At 48.1% G+C, this 24,015-nt stretch overlaps 1 protein-coding gene across 1 annotated transcript in view; it reads right to left on the reverse strand.

The window, feature by feature from the left end:
• The window catches only part of syt7b (synaptotagmin VIIb), a 174,085-nt gene that overhangs the window by 57,730 nt on the left and 92,340 nt on the right, over positions 1-24,015 (reverse strand). Inside the window, exon 7 of the mRNA XM_056278806.1 lies at positions 3,122-3,244. Coding sequence (XP_056134781.1) covers positions 3,122-3,244 — 123 coding nt within the window. The remainder of the gene's footprint in view (positions 1-3,121; positions 3,245-24,015) is intronic.

The raw sequence follows: 24,015 nt of genomic DNA on the forward strand, positions 1-24,015 counted from the left end.
ATCAAGCCTGTCGCCCTCTCCCGACAGTTTGTCCCCGACAACACTTCAGCCAAACCAGATACCATCCTTGCCTCGTCATGCGTGGTGGCCATAGTGACTTGGGAAATTGAATCCCTCATCAAGGGAGCCCAAAGAACTCAACTGAACCCAGGAAATGGCCTGGTAAGTGTCGTTTTGTGCCTGATTCTGTCCACTCCCAGGCCCTTCAATGGGTTCACACCTCCCAGTTCACCTGTCATCCTGGTATCAGCCGAACTTTGCCCCTTCTGAAACGGCATATCTGGTGGTCTTCCATGGACACTTGACACCCATGCCTTCGTGCTCGCTTGCACTATGTGTGCTTGCAGTAAGTCATCTCACCAGCCATCCACCGGCCTATTCCATCCCCTTCCAGTCCCAAGTCAACCATGGAGCCATATTGGCCTTGAGTTTGTAACCGGACTTCCACCATTTCAAGGTAACACCATCATACTCACAAATGTACATATTTTCCAAGGCTGTACATTTTGTGCCCCTACCCAAATTTCCCACAGCCTCGAAAACTGCCGACCTCCTGGTTCACAACACTATCCGACTCCATGGGATCCCATATGACACTGTCTCTAGAATCTAGAATACAAGATCAGAAGAATGGATGGGAAGTTGAGAGAGACAAGACTGAGATGGTTTGGACATGTACAGAGAAATGGCATATACTATATAGGAAAGAAGGTATTGGACCTGGAAATACCTGACAAAAGAAAAAGAGGATGACCAACGAAAAGATGGAGAGACGGATAAAGGAAGAGGACATGAGGAGGGTTGGACTGCAGGAGAGGGATGCATTAGACAGAAAGTTATTGAGGGCAAAAATCCACTGTGGTAGACCCTGAGAAACAGGGTCCAAGCTGAAAGATGAAGATTTGAATATTCTAAGAATAGGAAAAAAAATTAACATTGGAGTTGTTATCTTGTGTGTGCTCTGAATGGCTGTTTTTTTTTTTTTTAATTATTCCTGCATCAGGCACATTCATGTGAGCAGAGACCTCACGAGAAGAAAATGGCCTTGTCTTCTCTGGGTGTTCTTTTCAGAGAAACGTAATGTGAAGAAATTAGGGACAGCAAACCCTACGTTAACATGAGAGATGGGGATGTATGGGAAGGAATCGCCACTACATTCTTACCAGAATCCTCTAGTGTGGTGGAAAACCATGGGCTGTTTGAAGTTTCATTACATTGCATAGTTAGCACAGAAATATCTGAGCATTCCTGGCACTTCTGTTCGAGCAGAGCGGGTCTTTTACTCAGCAGGGAACATTGTGAACATAAAACGTGCAACACTTGCCTCTAACCAAGTAGATTGCCTTGTGTTTTTTTAAAATGATCCTGCGAGGATGTCAAACTGAAACTGGTGTTTTTCATAGCTTTTTAAAATTGTGGTCATTTAAGTTTGGTCAAACAGGCTAATATTGGCGTCTGGGTAGCATAGCGGTCTATTCCGTTGCCTACGACATGGGGATCGCCGGTTCGAATCTCTGTGTTACCTCCAGCTTTGGTAGGCATCCCTACAGACACAATTGGCCGTGTCTGCGGGTGAGAAGCAGGATGTGGGTATGTGTCATGGTCACTGTACTAGCGCATCCTCTGGTTGGTTGGTCATGGCGCCTGTTAGGGGGGGAACTGGGAGGAATAGCGTGATCCTCCCATGCGTTACGACCCCCTGGAGAAACTCCTGTCAGGTGAAAAGAAACGGCTGGCGACTCCACATGTATCGGAGGAGGCATGTGGTAGTCTGCAGCCCTCCCTGGCTCGGCAGAGGGGGTGGAGCAGAGACTGGGATGGCTCGGAAGAGTGGGGTAATTGGCCGGATACAATTGGGGAGAAAAAAGGGGGACAAATCCAAAAATAAAAATAAAAATAAAAAACATACGCTAATGCTGAAAGAATCCTGTTAAGGCAGCCCGAAAGGGAATGTGATAACTTTTCACTTAATATTTCAAGTTGCTGCAAATGTGAATATTCTGTCTGTTTACTTAGAAAATAAGGGTTAGCCAACTCAGTTATTCTTTGTCACTGTCAGTCAACGACTTACGTCAAAACATTCAGTTTGTTACCAAAGCCACTGTTTTGCCATTATACTGGCCCTCTGTGGACCCAGTGTGTACAACAGGAGTCGCCCAAGAGTATTATGACCATGCACATTAATGATGCACTTGATGCATCTTTTTTGCTTTATGATATTTTGCAATAAATATCTGAATACATATTTGAATCACTTTTATTTATTTTAATTATAATGTTAGAATTTGATTTTTTTTTGTGGTCCAGTTGACACCCCTAATCATCAGTCCCTCTGCCAATAAACTCAAGTTGCCTCCCACCATGACAATTCCTCCGGCTGGTCGGCAAGAATATTGTCAATATTAAACTGGTCCACTGTGCCAAAAAGTTTGCGGACCCCTGACTTACTATACCCCCGAGCTTATCCTCAGCCAGCCGCCTGTACTGCTCAGCTCAATTCTGCTACCTGCCATCGCCTCTCCAGCTTCTGCTTTGCCTGCCATCTCATTCCCTTTTATGCCTACAATAAACTCCTTTTCGCATTACTTGATTCCACTGTCTGTGCCCGCGTTTGGGTCCATCTCGACTGATCCTGACGGTTGTGGCTCTTCATACCAACTAATTCCTCGATGTACATTTTACAATATTGAAAACTCGGTTATTAAATTTTTTCAGCACAGGGCAACACAGAAGGATCACTGGGCTGTCAACTCTTGTACTCTTATGCATCAGTTTCTATTTTGCCAATAAATCTAGTCCATCCTCCGTTTTAGACCAATAACAAGGACACAATAGCGATATATGGTGCCTATTGTACCTTAAAACACACACCATGTATACCCCTCTATGACTTTGTGACAAACAGCTTGCTGGGCAAATCTTCCAGGTTTTGTACCAACAAACAGCAATTCCTGTTTTACTTGGCGCTATTTACTCTCTCTCTCTCTCTCTCTCTCTCTCTCTCTCTCTCTCTCTCTCTCTCTCTCTCTATCTCTCTCTCTCTCTCTCTCTCTCTCTCTCTCTCTCTCTCTCTCTATCTCTCTCTCTCTCTCTCTCTCTCTCTCTCTCTCTCAGCCAGTACCTCTTCTCTGTTGGGGTTTGGTTTTCTTGACATGCTGGCGCCTCTTGTAGATCTGGGAGGTTGGCAAAGTCATCCTGTTCAGCCAGGCCGATAGCTAGAGACAAAACCACCATCTTCCCCTCGCTGGGACCACGGATGGACACAGAGACATAACAAGACCCACAAATAAACAGACACACACACACACACACACACACACACACACACACACACAGTGAAAATGCAAAGAGAGATAGGGAGAGGTTGTAAAGGCATTTAACAAGTCAAAACTGTAGATTATTATTTACTGATAACGGTCATATTGTGATTCAACAGTGTGACAGGGTACAAATACTTGCAGTAGAGCACATTGGGATTTTGGTCACTTCAGAAATATCAAGTTAAAAAACTACATTTGACTTTTATAAAATCTGCCTCAGTTTTTACGGCTTGGGGTAATTAGTACAGCCCCGCTTGTTATGCTTGGCCTTTTGTAAGATAATACACAGCTTTTCCTGCATTGCATAATTAATACTTGTGTGCCTTGAAATAGCATGCCTTTGCAAAAGGGGGCTGCAGCACCAGAGGTTAAAAACCACTGGTCCATTAATAGCTGTATTATTTTCTATTTGTCTGTTTCTTATAAAGGGAAAGATGTAAAAATAGAAATGAGGACTTGGGAGTGTGACAAAAGTGTCTGGATGGGCAGAGACTGAAAAAAAGAATAGACAATTGAAACCAAGTGAGGGGGGGAAATAGCACAACAAATCTGTGTAAATTGACACGGAGCCTACAAACCAATAAATAGAAGAAAAAAAAACTGACATCAATGAAAAGAAAGAAATATTACAATTTGATATCCAGCTATTACTCTCCAGCAACATGCCAGAGGTCATTTAAACTACCTATTATTCGAGTATGCTGCACCATGAGTTCTAGAGGCCCGGCAAACAATGACCATAACATGCCACCGTTTGCACACGACTCATCTTCATTCAATATGCAGTTGCACAGTAACACACACACACACACACGTACACACTCAAATATTGCACATATACATATATATAGATCTATAGCTATATATACGTGTGTATGTATATATATATATATATATATAGAGAGAGAGAGAGAGAGAGAGAGAGATAGATAGATAGATAGATAGATAGATAGATAGATAGATAGATAGATAGATAGATAGATAGATAGATAGATAAGATATATAAATGTGTGTGTGTGTATATATATATATATATATATACACACACACACACGTATATAGATAGATAGATATATATACACATATAGATAAATATATAGATATACTGTAGTGACCTACTTGCAGGATACGTATTCACCACGCGGGCCAGAGACGGTCCCTTTAAGACAGTGGGCGGGGGTTAGCAAAGGGTATTGTGGGTAGACACGAGGCTGAGGTTTAGCAGGATGAACTACTGACTTAGTTTTAGTTGGAGGAAATAAACGACCCCACGGCTGTGTGGTCAAAAGGAGAAGAGGTCTCGTCTCCTTTCTTTCATCCTCCACATTGGTGACCCCGACGTGAGCCATGGCGAACGAAGCTACCAGGGCAGCGGCAGTGACTAACGCCGTCTCGCTCAAACTGCCCAACTTTTGGGAAGCGGCTGCGGCAGCATGGTTCGCTCACATCGAAGCCCAGTTGGCTATTAGGAACATCACCGTGGATGAGACCAAGTACCACTACGTCGTGGCGGCACTCAGAACATCTACGGCGTCACAGATATTGGGCCTGCCGCAAGCCCAATATCTGCAAGCTGCAAGCCCCAGATAAGTACGGTACGATTACAAGACACTTGCTGCAGGGTTTTGAGCTAGCAGAGGTGGAGCGGGTGGACTGGTTGTTTTCGCTGCAAGGCCTGGGAGACGGCAAGCCATCGGAGCTAATGGACAAGATGCTGAGCATGCTGGGTTCGTGCGACCCCGCCTTCCTTTTCGGCCAGCTGTTCCTCCGTCAGCTCCCCTCTCACGTCCATGCTGCCTTGGCCAGCTCCCAAGTTGTCCACCACCAGCAGCTTCCGGGAGTTGGCCGTGGAGGCTGACAGGATTTTTCTCGCCAGCCGACAGCAGTGTGCGGCCGCTCTGCAGCCTGCCTCCGCTCTTACACCACCGCCGGTTGAGGCTGCAGGCGTCACCACGGCAGCAGTTTCTCGTCAGCAGCAGGATTCAGGGGGCCTGTGCTTCTACCATGCTAGGTTTGGAACCAAAGCCAAGCAATGCCATGCAACACGCACTTTCAGCAGGGCGGGAAAAGCCAGGGCCGGCGCTCAGTAGTAGCCCTGAGCGTTGGTCAGGAAGGCAGGCTGCTGTTTATTCAGGACACCATCTCCGGCCGGCGATTGCTAGTTGATTCAGGTGCGCAGCGGAGCATCCTTCCTGCGACACCAGTGGATTCGGCCCCCCTATGGATGCTGCTATCGGCACCCCTGTACGCACCTATGGCACGAGGTATGTGAAGGTGGCTTTTGGAGGTCGGCAGTTCGGCTGGGACTTTGTAATGGCGAAGGTGTCCATTGCCCTCCTGGGTGCGGATTTCCTGCACGCTTATGGGCGTTGGTAGAAGTTAAAAACCGCCGCTTGATTAACGCCGTCTCCTTCTGCTCCTACTCACGCTGGGGGAGGTGGGTCCCATCGGCTTGTCCAACATGATTGCCACCGGGGATGAATTTCAGCATCTGCTCGCTGAGTTTCCGGACCTCACAACACCCATCTTCTCATCAGCAGTAGCCAAGCATGGAGTGGAACACGACATCACCACCACGGGCCCCCCAGTCTACGCCCGTGCACGGTGCCTCGACCCAGCCAAGCTCGCCATCGCCAAGGAAGAGTTTGCCAACATGGAGTGCCTCAGCATCATGCACCGCTCCGACAGTCCATGGGCCTCCCCCCTGCATATGGTGACGAAGGTTAACGGTGGCTGGCACCCATGAGGTGATTACCGCCGCCTCAACAACGCCACGATGCCAGACCACTACCCCGTCCCGCACATCCAGGACTTCTCCGTGCGCTTGGCGGGGGCAGTCATCTTTTCCAAGATGGACCTCGCGCACGGATACCATCAGGTGCCGGTCCGCCCACAGGATGTGCTGAAGATGGCAGTAATCACATCGTTTGGTCTGTTCCGAGTTCCCGAGGATGCCGTTTGGGCTCAAGGGGGCTGCAAAGACCTTTCAGCAGCTCATGTACTCTGTGCTGCGAGATATGCCATTCCTGTTTGTTTACCTGGACGACATTCTCGTGGCCAGTACGTCTGCAGCGGAGCACCTCGTCCACCTCCGGCAGTTGTTCGAACGGCTCAGCCAGCATGGGCTCTTCGTCAACCCGGCAAAGTGCCAGCTGGGCCTGCTGACCATTGATTTCCTCGGGCACCGGGTTACAAAGGACGGAGCAACCCCCCTCCCCGACAAGGTGGACGCCGTCGCCAGGTTCCCATGCTCGAACACGGTGAAATCCTTGCAGGAGTTCCTGGGCATGGTGGACTTTTACAACCGGTTAATTCCATGGGCGGCTCATTTAATGCGCCCCCTGTATGAGGCTCTGAAGGGTAATGACCCCAAGGGCCCAGTGGACTGGTCGGAAGATAGAAACCAGGCGTTTGAGGATGCTAAGGCTGCGCTGGCTGACACCACCTTGTTGGCGCACCCATCACCAACTGCCCCAGTAGCACTCACCACGGACGCCTCAGATTACACCATGGGGGCAGTGTATGAGCAGTGGGTGGGCAGAGCATGGCAGCTGCTTGCTTTTTTCAGCCACCAGCTGTGCAGCAGTGACAGGAAATACAGTACCTTCGACCGGGAGCTTCTTGACCTGTTTCTTGCCATCCGCTGCTTCCAGTTCCTGCTGGAAGGCTGCCAGTTACTGCTGGAAGGCTGCCAGTTCTCTGTGTTTGTGGACCACAAGCTGCTGACACTCGCCATGGCCAAAGCCACCAAGCCGTGGTCTGGGCACCAACAGTGTCAGCTCTCTTACATCTCCGAGTTCACCACTGACATCCGGCACGTCGCCGGCAAGGACAACTTTGTTGCCGACTGCCTCTCCCGGGCGATGTTGGGGGCCGTCCACTTGGGACTCGACTACGCAGCCATGGCTGCAGACCAGGCTGCTGACACAGAAGTGCAGGCCTACCGGACTGCTGACACCGGGCTGCAGTTGAAGGATGTAGTGTTTGACGACGCCGGGGCCATGCTTCTCTGCGACATCTCCACAAGTCAGCCCCAACCCATGGTGCCCATGGGCTGGTGGCGACGGGTTTTCGACGCCATCCATGGCCTTTCACACCCAGGCATGAAGGCGTCAACGAAGTTGGTTGGGGCCAAGTTTGTGTGGCATGGCCTCAGGAAGGATGTCAAGGACTGGGCGGGCACCTTGGAGTGTCAGCACTCCAAGGTTCACCGCCACACACCAAGGCACCTTTGACGCTGTTCCCAGTGCCTGGTAGGTGTTTCGACCATGTCAATGTGGACTTAGTAGGACCCCTTCCCTCTTCCCGTGGTTTCACTCATCTCCTTACCATGGTGGACAGGACCACTAGGTGGCCAGAGGCTATTCCGTTGTCAACCACCACGTCTGCTGAGGTGGCCCGGGCGTTCATCGGGTCCTGGGTAGCCCGGTTTGGCACGCCATCTGACCTCACTTCGGACCGGGGTCCGCAGTTCATAGCTGAGCTCTGGACTGCAGTTGCTGAAAGCTTAGGGGTGAAGCTGCACCGCACCACGGCGTACAACCCACAGGACAATGGTTTATGTGAGCGGTTTCATCATTCTATGAAGGCCGCTCTTCGGGCCAGCCTCACAGACAGTAGCTGGGTCGACTGGCTCCCATGGATCATGCTTGGCCTGTGGACTGCCCCTAAGGAAGACCTCCAGTCCTCGTCAGCTGGGCTGGTTTACGGCCAGCCACTGCGGGTCCCAGGGGACTTTCTCCCTGACAGCGCGGCACCCGGTCTGCTGCCTGCCAACGGGCTGTGTTCCAGGACGCTGCCGGAGTTTTCACTCATCCCAACTTTGCGGCACGGCCTTCCTCAGTCTTACATCCCCAAGGACCTGCAGTCGGCTGGGTACGTCTTCATCCGGCACGATGCCGACCGTACCCCCCTGCGGCCCCCCTACGATGGCCCCTTCTGTGTCAAGGCGGCGGGGGCTAAGAACTTTGTTGTGGATGTCGGTGGTAAGAAGGAGTGGGTTTTGGTGGACCGCCTCAAGCCGGCTCACCTGGACTTGGACAGGCCGGTTCAAGTGGCCCAGCCCCCTCAGCGTGGACGCCCCCCTGCCCCTACACCCTCCAAGAGGAGCCGTTTTGGCCGCATTATTCGTCCTCTGCCACATTGATTTTTTTTTTCTTCTTGTTGTCGTGGTGAATTCTGGGGAGGCGTGTGTAGTGACCTACTTGCAGGTTACGTATTCACCATGCGGGCCAGAGACAGTCCCTTTAAGACAGTGGGCGGGGGTTAGCAAAGGGTATGTTGAGTAGACACAAGGCTGAGGTTTAGCAGAATGAACGACCCCACGGCTGTGTGGTCAAAAGGAGAAGCGGTCTCGTCTCGTTTCTTTCATCCTCCACAACACGTATATATTTAAACATCCATCCATCCATTATCCACACCGCTTATCCTGCTCTCAGGGTTGTGGGGATGCTGGAGCCTATCCCAGCAGTCATTGGGCGGCAGGCGGGGAGACACCCTGGACAGGCCGCCAGGCCATCACAGGGCCAACACACACACACACATTCACACACACACACACATACATACATACACACCTAGGGACTATTTAGCATGGCTGATTCACTTGACCTACCTGTCTTTGGACTGTGGGTGGAAACCGGAGCACCCGGAGGAAACCCACGCAACATGCAAACTCCACACAGAGGACAACCCCCAAGGTTGGACTTCCCCGGGACTTGAACCCAGGACCTTCTTGCTGTGAGGCGACTGCACTAACCACTGCACCACCGTGCCGCTACATATGGTAAAAATATTTTTTTAAATTATAATATTTATCACTATATTTTATCATATCTAATGTTATTAATAATTTAATAATATGTATTATATATTTTTTATTTATTAATATATTTAAAATGTATTATATTCTAAAATTTTATTTATTTTGTAATGAATAAAATATGCTACTTTGGGCACACCCAGCTCCTCTCCTCCATGTTCAATGAGGCTGTATAAAGCGGTCAGGTGAGTTATTCTACTCTGCATCCTCTTGGTACCGTTTCTCCTTGCACAGCTTTCTCCATTAATACACTGATCTACGGCCTCTCCTCTCTCTGGCTCAGCTCTTTTTCACCTCTTTCGGATCATTTTCCATGAGCGCGTTTTGGAATAACTGTTCTTTTAACAGCCAAAACCTTTGTGGTTTTATTATTAATGTAGCCAAAACCATATTTCTGCTTGTCTCCCACTGCACATTCCTCCTTTGTTCGGAATGGCACAATGACTTCCTAATATCTACCTCATTCCACCTTGTCCTGTGTAACGCAAGATGGCTTACTTGTCTTCAGTGTTTCCTCTGACTCAAACTCTTCGTCTTTTCTTCTCTATTCCTTCTAATTCTTTGACTTAAGTCACGCTATTACTCTTTTTTCTTCTTCTCTGAGATTGTGTCATGAGCGTTCTTTCTCTTCGAGTGTCTCCCTCAAATGTGGTGCTTTGCCTCGTCATCAACGGGTGCTCCTCTGTGAAGGCGTATCAGTGACAAGAGGAACATGGTAGACGGCAGCCCACCAGGGAGGCATTAACAGCACCGCCACAAGGCCCATTGATTTGACTAAATGGATTAGTATGGATGACCGAAAAGTAGGATGCACTTCAAGTGGAGGGTGGTGGAATCATTACCACCTACACTAGTCGCATCGATCGAGAAAACGTAATCGGGCTGGTTCAGTGACCGCACTGTGTGTGAGGCCGCCAGCATGGAGGCGCATGCCAGCGGAGACAGAGATGCTAAAGGGATGGGGAAAGGGTTGCATCCAGCTTTTCAGCCCCCCCCCCCCCCGTTGATTGCCCACACACAAGATGGCCCTCCTTTGTGTGCACCCCCCACCACCCGAACCCAGGTCAGGAATTGAGGTGCTCGGTCCGGGGAGATTAATGGGGACATGGGACAGTGGACAAGGCCACCTCTCTGTGCCCTACATATCTGCCCTGCTTCAACTGAGCTATGATTCAGAGAGACACTAAAATGTAGAGGTGGCCAGAGGTGGTGTGTGTGTGTTTGTGTGTGTGTCTATGTGGTCATATGCACATGGGTTTTTTTGCCGCAGGTTGTTGGGAGAGGGTAATGCAGTGAGAAGCTGCCTACATAGGGAGCATCGTCTGTTATCTGTCATTCCTCACATGCGTAGGAAGGAGGAGCGCTCTTAATGCTTTGCCTCTCAGACGACTAGCATTTCTATCCTGATGGGAGTGGTCTCTTCCAGGATGACAGTGCCCCCACAGGGCACCAGGGGTCACTGAATGGTCTGACGAGGATGAACATGATATAAATCATATGCTATGGACTTCACAGTCACCAGATCTCAACCCAACTGAAAACCTATGGGAGATTTTGGACTGACGAGTTAGCACTCTCCACCACCACCATCAAAACAGTGGCCCAGTGGTCAGCGCTGTTGCCTCACAGCGAGAAGGTCCTGGGTTCAAACCCCGGGCTTGTCCAACCTTGGGGGGGTCATCCTACGTCGTCCTCCGTGTGGAGTTTGCATGTTCTCCCCGTGTCCGTGGCGGGTTTCCTCCGGGTGCACCGGTTTCCCCACCATCAAAAAGACATGCATGTTAGGGTTAGTGCTCCTGACCGAGGCAGGGCGAGGCCAACTGGAGTTGGTCCCCGGGCACCACATGGCGGCCGCCCACTGCTCTTAGCGACACAGCTAGGATGGGTTAAATGCAGATAAAGAATTTCCCCCACGGGGATTAACAAAGCAGTTTAAAAAAACGAAAGAAGAGGGAATATCTTTTGGAAGAATGGTGTCCATCCCTCCAGTAGAGTTCAGAGACAATGTAGACTCTATGACAAGGAGCACTGAAGCTGTTCTGGAGGCTCGTGGTGGCCCAACACCTTACTAAGACATTTTATGTTGGGTTTTCCTTCAATTTTTCACCCGTCTGTATATGTATGTATGTCTGTATGTGTGTGTGTGTGTGTGTATATATCCATCCATTATCTTAACTGCTTATCCTGCTCTCAGGGTCGTGGGGATGCTGGCACCTATTCCAGCGGTCATTGGACGGCAGGCAGGAGACACCCTGGACTGGCCGCCAGGCCATCACCCGCCGTTGTCAGGTAATGACAACGGCGGGGATGGTGATGGTGAGGGTGAGGCTCTGGAGCCATCGGGGTCCTGTATTTTCTCTTTAAGGAGAGAAGTGACAAGCTTGGCTATCTCTAGCTCGTTTTCTCTCTTCTTTAGCTGTTGCCGTTGTTCCAGTTGTCTGGTTAATGACTCGGGCTCTATGGGCCTCGTCTTGCAACTGTTGCGCCTCTCTGGCTTAAGTGCGGAGTCGTTCACGTTCAATATCGGCTTGTTAGTCCTCTTCCCGTTGCCATTGCAACTCCTTGAGCTCCATCCGCTTCACCCGCTCTCCGAGAAGGGCGGTTTGTAGCTCGGAGAGAACATTAGAGGGGAATCTGCCAAGTGATGAGTGTGTTGACCTGGAACCGGCGCTCCTCTGGAATGAGTTCCACGTTTGCTCACTGCGTGAACCTAGGGGAGGGGAGAGCCAGTTGTGTGGTTCGGGTTCGTCCCTCATGCGGGAGAGTTGCAACCACATAGTCATTCAGGTACTCTGGGGGGGCGTCATTCTCTCTGTGAAGTACAGTGGTGTGCAGATTGGGTCTGGGCGTCTGTGTGTGTATATTCCATACCATTGTTGGTACTCTAATCCGGCCCGAAGGACCATATATATATATATATACTATATATCAACACGGATACAGGAAGAAAGATTTTCATACATAGCAGTACGGGCCTGTTTCATGCGTCTCGCACTCATCAGCTGCTAATGTGGTTCAACAAAGAATCGTACAGTTTGCGTTGCCCAGCGTCACGCCCCTAATGTCGGTTGGACCGCGACCAGTCTGACGGGGAAACATTCAAATTATAACAACCAATGGGGTAGGTAGTTATGATGCACGGCAACCAATGGAGGGGTAGAAAACATTACAACCAGTGGGACTGGGGTTTGTTTTGAAAAGCACTTAGGGGCCAGGGCGCTGTTGAAATGGCGTACAATAAAAATATAACAAGGTAATTTATGTGAATTATATATTGGGGTGGTGTTGGTGCACAATTGGAAGGACAAGCAGTTAAAATATTAAAAATTATAAAAAAAATCTATTAAATGTCATAGGTGTATCATCTAATTGGGGGGGGGTAATAAATACATTTTACTTATAGTTACAAAGGAGATGTTTTTTTTTGGTGTCTACAACTGGTGGCCAATTCGTTTCTATAAAACGAATTGGCCACCAGTTGACGCTGGGCAACGCAAACTGTATGATTCTTTGTGTAAACACATTAGCAGCTGACGAGTGTGAGACGCACGAAACAGGCCTGTACTGCAATGTATTAAAATCTGTTTCCTGTATCCGTGTTGATAGTTAAATAACAAAGAAAAAACACATAGCCAATACTACGTTGCCTCGCACCATGCAACCAATGGGAGGATAGAAAACGTTTGAACGTTTTTTTAAAATAGGGGCAACGTGGGGCAACACATTGGCTGTGTTTTTTCTTTGTTGTTTAAACAAGCTTGTTCTGCTATGTATTAAAGTTTTATTTCCTATACCTATCTCAATATTCTGCTCCTCACTTGTTGAGAGCACTTTTAACAATACCATTGATGGTTTCCAAGAAGAAAAAAAAATATATATGTGTGTGTGTGTGTGTGTGTACACAGTGTAAATATGACACTGACTTGGGCATCACTAACTATCCTGACTTTAATGTGGCCATTGTGGCCCAGCTTTCTGTGCCTATCGCATGGGGTAAAAGTTGTAACTATTCCTTCCTGCTGCAGATAAAGCAGATAACTCACACACAGGCAGCTGCAGAAACACAACCACATGCACATGTTTACCACACGAACATCAGCAAATTTATATTCATAAACTTGCACTTTGTTTACTGTGCAAGTTAATCCACACTAAGCTATTTCAGAGATCATTTTTGAATATTGGCACGCGTGCACACACACACACACACAAATGAAAAGAAGAATAAAAAGGCTCTCAAAATCATCGTGCAGCATATTCAGACTGTGTCCTACTCAAGAAAGCCACCTACGTAGTGACATAGTGGCAGTATACGTAGACGGTATAACAATACTTACAATACAGTAAGGAAATGTAGGACATGAGGGCAGAAAATAACAGCACATGTGATTAGAAAAATTCACCCAGTGTACCGCCGATAAGAGGATTATTCAGCTGACGGTAAAAATCAACTCGGTCTCACAGACAAAAGGTTTGTACGAGACTTCATCTGCAGTTCCTGAGAATACGCGTGTGAGCTCATATACATCCGTCCTTGTTTGTCAGACTACATGTCACCGTATCAAATCACCTTCTGTCGCATGCAGAACATGCATCTCAACTCATCTCACCGGGCGAGGCAAAACTAATTTAAGTATATTTGACTATTTGGTGGTCTATTTTATGTATACGGTTAGCATGGCCGACCTGCACCACAGCCAGGGCTTCTCAGCACACAGACACAGACGGTCAGTGAGGGGGCAACAGCCCGTTTACTTCAAAAAAAGAAGACTTAAAAACAGCAGAATTAAAAAAAGCTGCTAAAAAGACTAGAAACAGGCGTCAGATTAAAGGTCTGATGCCTGGCTCTAGTGCATCTTCGTTGGGGGTGTGGAACCAGCGTATCTGTCCTGAGTCGATCAGACCAGCTGAGGACAGCTGCTTCACACCACATTCTGCCGCGGTTAGACATGGTCATGTTTAGGTATTAGATTAGAGATGCTTAGGTTTAAGTTTGTGTGTGGTGCGGTTGAGGTCAGGATAAGCATCTGGGAGGCCAGTCGTTAAAGGTAGAACGGGTAGGATTTTCCTAAAAACCAGTGTATAGTCATAAAAAAAGAATCCCTCTCAATCATCGCTTACGAGCCACTAGATGTGTGTGGTGGTGTCTATATCTGCAGAGACCCTGTCCTCTGCCTGCATTTTCTTATTTTTCTTATTTTGCTGTGTAAGGGACATGTCTGGGGGTTAACCTTTGGGCAGCGGGACTCTGCCCAAAGGTGAAGAGGGAGCTGAGCCAGAAGGAAAAGCACTCAATTTACCAGTCAATCTTCGTTCCAACCCTCACCTATGGTCATGAGCTTTGGGTAGTGACCGAAAGGGTGAGATCGCAGATACAAGCGGCTGAAATGAGTTTCCTCTGTAGGGTGTCTGGGCTCAGCCTTAGAGATAGGGTGAGGAGCTCGGACCTCCGGGGGGAGATCGGAGTAGGGCCGCTGCTATTTCGTGTCGAAAGGAGCCAGTTGAGGTGGTTCAGGCATCTGATCAGGATGCCTCCCTGGGCGCCTTCCTTTGGAGGTTTACCGGGCACAGCCAACTGGGAGGAGACCCCGGGGTTGACCCAGAACTCGCTGGAGGGACTACATGTCCAGCCTGGCCTGGGAACGCCTTGGGATCCCCCAGGAGGAGCTGGAGGGCGTTACTGGGGAGAGGGACGTCTGGAGTGCCCTACTTAGCTTGCTGCCACCGCGACCCGACCCCGGAGAAGTGGCTGATGATGAGATGAGAGACTTTATAAAAACATAGCGACAAGGTGCCAGATCAAGATCGTAAGCATGCATCCATGAGGAAGCTACGACAATGGCGGACACAGCGCCGAAAAGACACAAACATAGCGAGGCGAAACGCCAAGCGGACAAAGCTCGTTCCAAAGTGAGAGTGAATTTGGGGTTGGGTTTCCCCCGCTGGCGAGCACTGACAGAGAGGATGGGAATGAAGAGTGATGCGGAGTTGGCCTGTACACTGGGATGTGCTCTGGAAACTGTGGTCAGGGGGCACGTGCCGGAAAGGAGGGGCTGACTTTGAATGTTGTGTTTCCAAACCGCAACCGACAAATCCTACTCGTTCTATCTTTCGACATAATATTTGCAATGAGTTTAAATCAAGCTTTAAGTAGATTTGAGTGGATTTCTTTAACTACCTCCTCATTCATCAATACATTTGCAATGAACGAGTCTTGGGAACTGAACAATTGTGTACAAATGTTTTGCCTTTGAGACTGGGATGACAAGCACATGTCTGACCTCCAACTTATTAAAAACTGCTTTAGTTTTACATTAAATGTGCAGTGGCATCAGTAAATCTGGACTAAGAAGACTGAATGAAGACAAAGTGAAGACCTTCAACAGAGGGAACAAACATTGTGACACTCACAGGAAGGACTTGACATCCAGACCTCTGTTGCGGATCTGTCCCATCATGTGGTCCCAGCTGCCCGGGTTTGACCTGGATCGGCCCGCCCCTGCCCCTCTGTACCGGGAGGCTCCCGCCGGACTCCCCCGGACCCCCCGCGGGCCCCCCCGGTGGCCCCCACCACCTGGGCCTGTGTGTAGCTGGCCCAGGCTCTGAGAGGTGGCTGGGGGGTCGTTGGGACCCGGCGGGGGCTGGTGGGTGAGGGGCTGTTGGAGGCTTTGCTGTCGCACCAGGGGCCGCGGGCGCGCCACAGCCGAGGAGGGAATGTGCTCCAGGGTGGACGCCGAAGACAGGGAGGTGTCCCCAAAACTGACCAAACACATGCAAGCACCGAGGACAATGGGGAGCACAAAGGGTGTTAAAAAGGAAATAAAGTACATAGATTGCAGGAGAGAAGAGGCGGGAACAGTTCATTTTCACAGGGAAAGGGAAGAGATTTAGAGAGGATTGACATTGGAGAAAAAAAACAACGAAGTAACATGAGGTGAGACCATGTTTGTACGAAATGGAAGATGGGGAAGATGAAAAATGGCCAAACAATTATAGAAGTCAGAGATTGAGACATGGGTGGCACAGAAGGAACATGATGTGAATATCATAAGAGTGCATCAAGAAAGTGTCGACAACATGGAGGATTTTTAAAACAGGGAGAGGACAAAGAGAGAAAAACAGAGGAATTAAGCATCAGCAGATCAAAATTCTACAAAGAACTATAAAGACCCTGTATCTTATCTTGGCATCTCACAGTGCATTACAATGTATGGTGTGGCATGCAGCTCTCACAATGACATTGCACAAACAATTAATTATGTCCCCAAATTTGGTGCCACGCCCTGCCCATATCTGGGTGCAAAGTAAAGGTCGCATGAAATGGAAGTGAGAGCATGACAAATTACTACAAAAAGTGGATGCATTTTCTTTTTTTAGATTTTTCTTGGTGGGGGGGGGCATTTTCCACCTTTATTTGATAGCAATAATAAGAGAGAGACAGGGGACCACATGCAGCAAAGGACCCGGACCGGATTCGAACCCAGGCCGCTGCGGTAAGGACTCAACCTTATGTGGTACGTGTTCCATCGGGTGAGCCACCAAGGCACCCCAATGGACGCATTTTCGAATGAAACAGAACCTTTGGGGGGGGGGAGTTTGATTTCACTGACAGCCAACAATCACCCAGCATTCTCAAAAGAAAATGGATATCGATATGCAATTGGCTCAATTTGGTGAACAGAAGATCTCACATCTTCTCTCACAATCTTGGACATTTTTGGCTGGAGCAGACCAGCGGTCCAGCCCCACAATGAATGACTGACTGACTGATTATGTTAGAGTGACTGACTGAGAGCTCAGTTTGACACAAGTGGGTCACGGCATCAGGTGACCAACGACATCACTGAAGTTACACGATTGCTCCACCGACCAACGACGCCCTTGGTAAACACGGAAGTGGAGGTTTCCCTATTGGCCCGGTAAATCTCTGTATTTCACAGTATATTGAATTTTTATATCTGGTGACTGGGGTGACATTCCCGCGGTGGAGCACCAGTAGTGATGCGTTTATGTCAACCAGCAAACTCTGCCTCTGATTGGTTAAGGTTAGGATTAGGGAGGGGTTAGGGTTGGCCAATCAGAGGCATGAATGCTTTCATCAAACGGAAGTTGGATCCAGTTGCTTGGAAAAACAGAAGGTGTGCTTCGAAGTAGCAACTGAGTAGTTTCTGATGGTCCAGAGGAAAAAGAAACTCGACGTTCAGAGCAAGAATTAAAGGAAAAAACAAAAAGAAAGGAAAAAAGCGTTTGATGGCAAGGACAAACACGGATAACCATTGGTGTAACCATTTCCCTCGTTGGAGAGCACTGTAAGAAAAGAAGGGACTGAGGGCAGACACGGTTGTCAAGTTACTGCTCTTGGACAGGCTGGTATTTATAGAATATTTGGAGTAGGCTATGTAGCTATTACCTTTAATCTACCTAAATAATAGAACCTGGAACAGTGGAAATTTCTTTGAATTTTTGTAACTATTAACTAAATACGTGCCAACAGTGTTTGTGTAATTACTCACTGCCAGAAGGGGGAGACAAAAGTTCCATACTGCAGGCATAAAGCACCCAAAATAATCCCTCTGACAAAACACTCTAATTCATTGTAACCAAACAACTGTACAATGAAAAAATAAAGTGGTTTTCTTCTTTACCAACAGATATCATTACCCTCATGTCACCACAACAAACGACACGGAATCAGTCAAATCTCCGTCCCCTTCCTCAGTCCTCACAGCCTATCACAAAGCAACGTCATCTGAAACTGGTTTTGTTCAACCCTCATTCACTTAATAACAAAAGAATGAAAGAAAGCCACTTTATTTCGTCATTGTACCGATTACAATGAAATTTGTTCTCTGCATTTAACACGTCCTATTACATAGAAGCAGCGGGCAGCTGCAGCGCCCGGGGACCAACTCCAGTTCTTTTCCTATTACCTTGGTCAGGGGCACAGACAGGAGTATTAACACTAACATGCATGTCTTTAATCTGTACGATCTGAATCAGTAAGCAGGGTCACCCTACTGACACTGCAATCCCATCGATAATGGAATCACTGTGTTTGGCTAGAACTGCTGGTCAGTCCTCAGCTTTATTGCTCCTAGATCCGTCAACTGCCTTTGACACGGGTAACCACCAAATCCTCCTCTCCACACTTGCTGAGCTTAGTATCTCAGGATCTGCCCTCCGCTGGTTCATGTCCTACCTCTCAGGGAGATCTTTTGGAGTATCTTGGAGGGGAGAAGTGTCCAAACCGCATGGCTTATCCACAGGGGTGCCTCAAGGGTCAGTGCTCGGTCCCCTTCTCTTCTCAATATACACCAACTCACTTGGTGCAATCATCCGCTTCCATGGTTTCTCATACCATTGCTATGCTGACGATACCCAGCTCTTCCTATCATTCCCGCCAGATGACCTCACAGTCTCGGCATGGATATTGTCATGCCTTGCTGATATCTCTGCATGGATGAAAGAACACCACCTCCAGCTTAACCTATGTAAGACTGAGCTCCTTGTCATCCCAGCCAGTCCATCCTTACAACAACAGATCAATAGCCAGCTCGGATCAACCCAACTCATGCCCACAAAGTCTGCTGGAAACCTAGGTGTCATGATTGATGACCAACTAACCTTTAAGGTTCACATGGCCTCAATTGCTCAGTCAGGCCAATTTGCCCAGTGCAACATCAGGAAAATTAGACCCTACCTGCCTGAGCATGCAGCAAAACTCCTGGTACAAGCTCTTGTATCACACATTGACTACTGCAACTCCTTACTGGCCTACCTGGCCTCCTAATGGCTGACCTGCATGTACTTTCAAACCTCTACAAATGATCCAGAACACAGTGGCGCATCTGGTCGTCAACCAACCCAAAACAGCACATCACTCCGCTGATCATATCCCTCACCTGGCTCCCAGCAGCTGCCCACATCAAATTCAGAACCTTGATGCTCGTTAACAAAACATCAACTAAAACCGCCTACCTGAACTCCCTCATTCAGGTCTACACTCAGTCCCGCTCACTATGCTCTGCCAATGAAAGGTGCCTGGCACTTCCACCATAATGGGGCCCTAAGTCACTATCCAGACTCTTCTCTTCTGTAGTTCCCTGGTGGTGGAACGAGTTACCAAACTCCATTTGATCCGCTGAGTCCCTCTCCATCTTTAAGAAGAAGCTAAAGACCCAGCTCTTCCTCGAAAAATGCCATACCTGATGGCATTAATAAAAATACTGGCACTTATGTTGTTGTTTCTTGACTAGATCCTTGATAGTGTTGTATTAATGCTCAGATGTACCTTGCTTTGGATAAAAGCGTCTGCTAAATGAAATTGTAACATTTATGATGGTGGGAGGAAACCGGAGCACCCAGTGGAGACCCACACAGACACAGGGAGAACATGCAAACTCCTCACAGAAAGGACCTGGGATGGCCTGGGGTTCAAACCCAGGACCTTCTTGCTGTAAGGCAACAGTGCTAACCACTGGGCCACCGTGCCGCACACTTTTGTTTTTCAAAGAAAGAAAGCCTCAACGGCTGCAAAAGCCTCATTCTGATAGGTGACTGGACCATTTCCCACTAAATCAGACCACACCCACAGGATTCACATACACTGATAAACCTCATCTTGGGGGATAGGGAGGTGGTGCTGCTGCTGTTTACAGCAAGGACATTAAAACAACCACCATTTCCATTCCTGCTGCTCATTCTTTCAAATACCTTGCCTTCAAACTCTCTGGTCCCACTCCCTTGGTTACGGCTATTATCTATTGCCCCCCCCCCCCCCCCAAGAAAAACCCTTCCATTCTCTCTGACTTCTCTGATTTTCTGACCCAGCTATGTGCCATCTCACCTTCCGTTCTCCTTCCTGTTGATTTTAATATCCGCATTGGTGTCACTGACTAAACCTGCCATAGAATTCATGGAACTGCTATAATGCTTCAATTTCACACAACATATCAACTTCCGCACTCACAGCTGTGGCCACCTCCTGGATTTGGCCTGGTCCACTGGCCTGACAATACATCAACTCTCTAAGCTCAATCTCAATCTCTCTAACCACCTGGCAATCACCGTGGACATTGACATCCCTATCGCCATCCCAAAAGTCAAAACGCATATACTTCAGAAATCTCAGAGCTATCTCCTCATCAGCTCTTTCTGCCTCCCTTGCCAGTAAAATGTCTGCCTCCCCTCCCCTGCTGTCTGATAACCCCTCTGATCTTGTCAATAATTATAATGACTCAGTCTCCTCCCGTCTTGATCAGCTGGCCCCCATTAGAACCAAAACAGTCCCATTCACACACACAGCTCACGAGCACAGCTGGCATGACGATACCTTCGCCTGGCTACAATCACTGCTGCCATGATCACCAACTCTCTAAAGATGCTAATAATTTTCACTCTAACTGCATGTGGCTATTAGCACCGGTGTTTGTGAATTGGACCCTTTTTTTTTTTTGCAATGAGGCTCATTTGCATAGAAAGGGGCCAATTTTACACCCAATGTATACATACAACCTAATTTGAATGCCCTCGGTGCTCTGGTGCAAGTAGCACCAGAGCACCGAGACGCTATTTGCTCGGCAGAGCAGTTAGGGGTGCATTTCACCCTTTCTGGGTGCTTTGAGAATTACACGGTTTCTTTTTGTCTTATTTGTGCAGGTTTAGCGGCCACAAAAGCCGTGTAATCCTTTTGTGAATTTGCCCGTCAAAACAGAGTGAGTCTTGGAAACACAAGAGACATCGCCCATAGAAACAGATGAAATAGGAAGGGGAGTTAACAGATTATTACAATGGTTATAATTACAATTAAATTAGATTCTCTTTCAAATCAAACATCCCACGATGTGAGTGGAACGTTTTGTTCTTGCAACTACATTTATAGCCCTTTTTTTTTTTACTCGCATATAGCTTAACTATGTCATGTGATATGCTACTTCAGTACACTTTAACAACAAATATTACTGGGACCACTACAGCAAATTGCAGATGAACATGTAATACCCAGGAATCATCAGACACTACCACTGGCTAGCCCTGTAACAAATTGGCCACAATTCTGAATATTAACCATACACAGCCAAGCCGTACACTAGGACTTGCCCTAGTCTTGTTTTCAGTGTACGCCCACCAGTGCAGGATGATATTATTAAAAAGTTATTTTATTGGTCAGCAGGAGACAATATTCTCATAAATTATATGAATATTCTATCATTATCCTTATTTATTACGCTTGCAGTGAGGACGTGTCTCATCAGTGTGGAGCACAACCATTTTTGACTTTGCTGTAAACAGGACGATACAGGATCATTGTCTTCACATTGTAAAATGAAGTAAGTCTAGTTACAGCGTGACATATGTTATTTACATCATATCCTGACTGGACGTTTAACACCAAATGCTTTTGCAGTGGTTCAACAGAGCTAAAGTTGGCTGAGTAGTTTCACCTGACAGTGCGTAGTTTCCCCAGGGGGATGTAGCACGTGGGAGGATCATGCTATCCCCCCCCCCGTTCCCCCTCCCCCCTGAACAGGTGCCTAAACCGACCAGAGGAGGCGCTAGTGCAGCGACCAGGACACATACTCACATCCCGCTTCCCACCTGCAGACACGGCCAACTGTGTCTGTAGGGGCGCCCGATCAAGCCGGAGGAAACAAGGGGATCTGATCCGGGGACCCCCGTGTTGGTAGGATGCTAGTTCTTTGGATCCATTATTAATGTTATGAGCTGCAGCTGTGTTTATCCTGCTATGCTAACATCACAGAGTACCAAGACCAGCCTGCCATGTTTTTGACCCGTAGATGTCAGGAAACTCTCCAAAGTGGTCTGGTGTTAAGTTACTGTTAAACAGTTACTCTAACAAGTTTTATCGAAATATTGATTTGTCTGAGCAGTTGATAGAGACCGTCTTACTTGCATCTCTGTCGATGAGGTTTCTGTGAGATTCTACCTTGAATGAAACCACATGGATGACACCAAGTGATAGAATAAAAGGTGGGGGTGAAGAAAATGTTAATTTAAAAAACAAAAATTGTTGAGGGGGTTGCAAACCCCCCCCCCCAAAAAAACCCCACTGTTAAATAGATGTAAAATAAGTGTGGATAAAATATGTAACAAGAATTTAAAGAATAATAATTTCATGGGACCTTTAACATAGAAGTTAAAGGTTTCAGCCTCTGGGGCATCCAGGTACTGTAGTGGTCTATTCTGTTGCCTACCAACACGGGGCTCGCCGGTTCGAATCCCCATGTTACCTCCGGCTTGGTGGGGTGTCCCTACAGACACCACTGGCCGTGTCTGCGGGTGGGAAGCCGGCCAGATGTGGATATGTGTCCTGGTCGCTGCCCTAGCGCCTCCTCTGATTGGTCTGGGTGCCTGTTTGGGGGGGGGGGACTGGGGGGAATAGCGTGATCCTCCCACGCACTACGTCCCACTGGGGGAAACTCCAAACTGTCAGGTGAAAGGAAGCGGCTGGTGACTCCACATGTATCGGAGGAAGCACATAGTAGTCTGCAGCCCTCCCCGCATCAGCAAAGGGGGTGGAGCAGCGACCGGGACGGCTTGGAAGAGTGGGGTAATTGGCCGGATACAAACGAGGAGAAAAAAAGGGGGGGGGGGTTTCAGCCTCTGCTCCCTATCTCCCAGCATGAAATTATCTCCCTCTGTTATTAGTCTCCAATTCACCCACAACTACTGCTACTCGCCTCCTTTTTTTTACCCTCCCATCAATCTCTGAGGCCTTTTCCCTCAGCCTTCTCTTCCCTCCTCCCTCTGCCTGTCCTCCAGCTCCATCTATCCGTTTATCCTTTCTTCACCCTATCAATCGGCACTCCCATCAATCCATCTCTGAACCACCACAGGTCCCCGTTCTCAAACCACTCTCCTCTATCCGCCCGTCAGCTAACTCGTACAATCATCTAATAGTGCTTCTCTCCTTATCCTCCCCTCAATCGCTGCCCTGTCTGATTACCGTAAGCTTGTGCTAAACAGCTCTGTCCGACACTAATGCTGCGCAGGAGGATTTATGGCCTGGTGGCGCAGAGGGCCAAAGATGTATAGGAGCAGGGTTGTGGTGGCTTGGACTCTTTTAAGTGAGAACTTAGCTTTGATTCGGGTGAGAGAGCCGAAGCCGAGGAGACAAATTTCCTGGAGGAACACAGCATTGCTGGGTCACTTACATACATGACCCCACCCAACACAAATACTGTACATTGACATTCTGGCTCCATCAAACTACACCGTCACTTTGCTCTACAACAATACTGATCATCTGTCTGACACAGGCATGGCCACATCGGCATCACGCTTCAATCAGTTTTCCTGTTTGAGCGGGAACGCATTTGCCGCTGCACCAGTGTTCATCCTACCCGGTAAAGACTTTTCAGCAGTGGTGTACGGAGACTGAAGCGCGACTCCAATCATGGGAAACACGACTGGTGGTATTATGCAATAAGACTGCATGGTCCAGATGGATAAAACAATGCTTTATCGGTGGAGGAATGTTACAGATTGCGGCTTTAAAGCTGGACGAGGAGATTTGGATCTTTGTTGACTGTGTGTGCCCGTGTGGACAAGCGCAGTAGTGTCTCCCAAAAGAACAGTTTCCATAAGCTTCGTATCTTGTCACCAAGATCCCCATTCACCTTCTGGTAGCTGGTCAATTTGTTTTGTAGAGAAGAGGGAGAGATGCAGTGGTGTTTTTGAAAAACAGCTGCTTGTAGAATATAGTATCGTGTCTCTAGCTGTGGCTAAGTATCCTGTCTGTGCCGGTGCCGTATATATGATCTCATCAGTTTTTGCTGGGAGTCTGACCAGGAGACAACCAGTTGAAATGATAATACAGTAATATCTAGTCTTCTCACGGACGGTCTCATTTGA

The sequence above is a fragment of the Lampris incognitus genome, chromosome 4, assembly GCF_029633865.1.
Source record: "Lampris incognitus isolate fLamInc1 chromosome 4, fLamInc1.hap2, whole genome shotgun sequence".
In the NCBI taxonomy this organism is placed as follows: domain Eukaryota; kingdom Metazoa; phylum Chordata; class Actinopteri; order Lampriformes; family Lampridae; genus Lampris; species Lampris incognitus.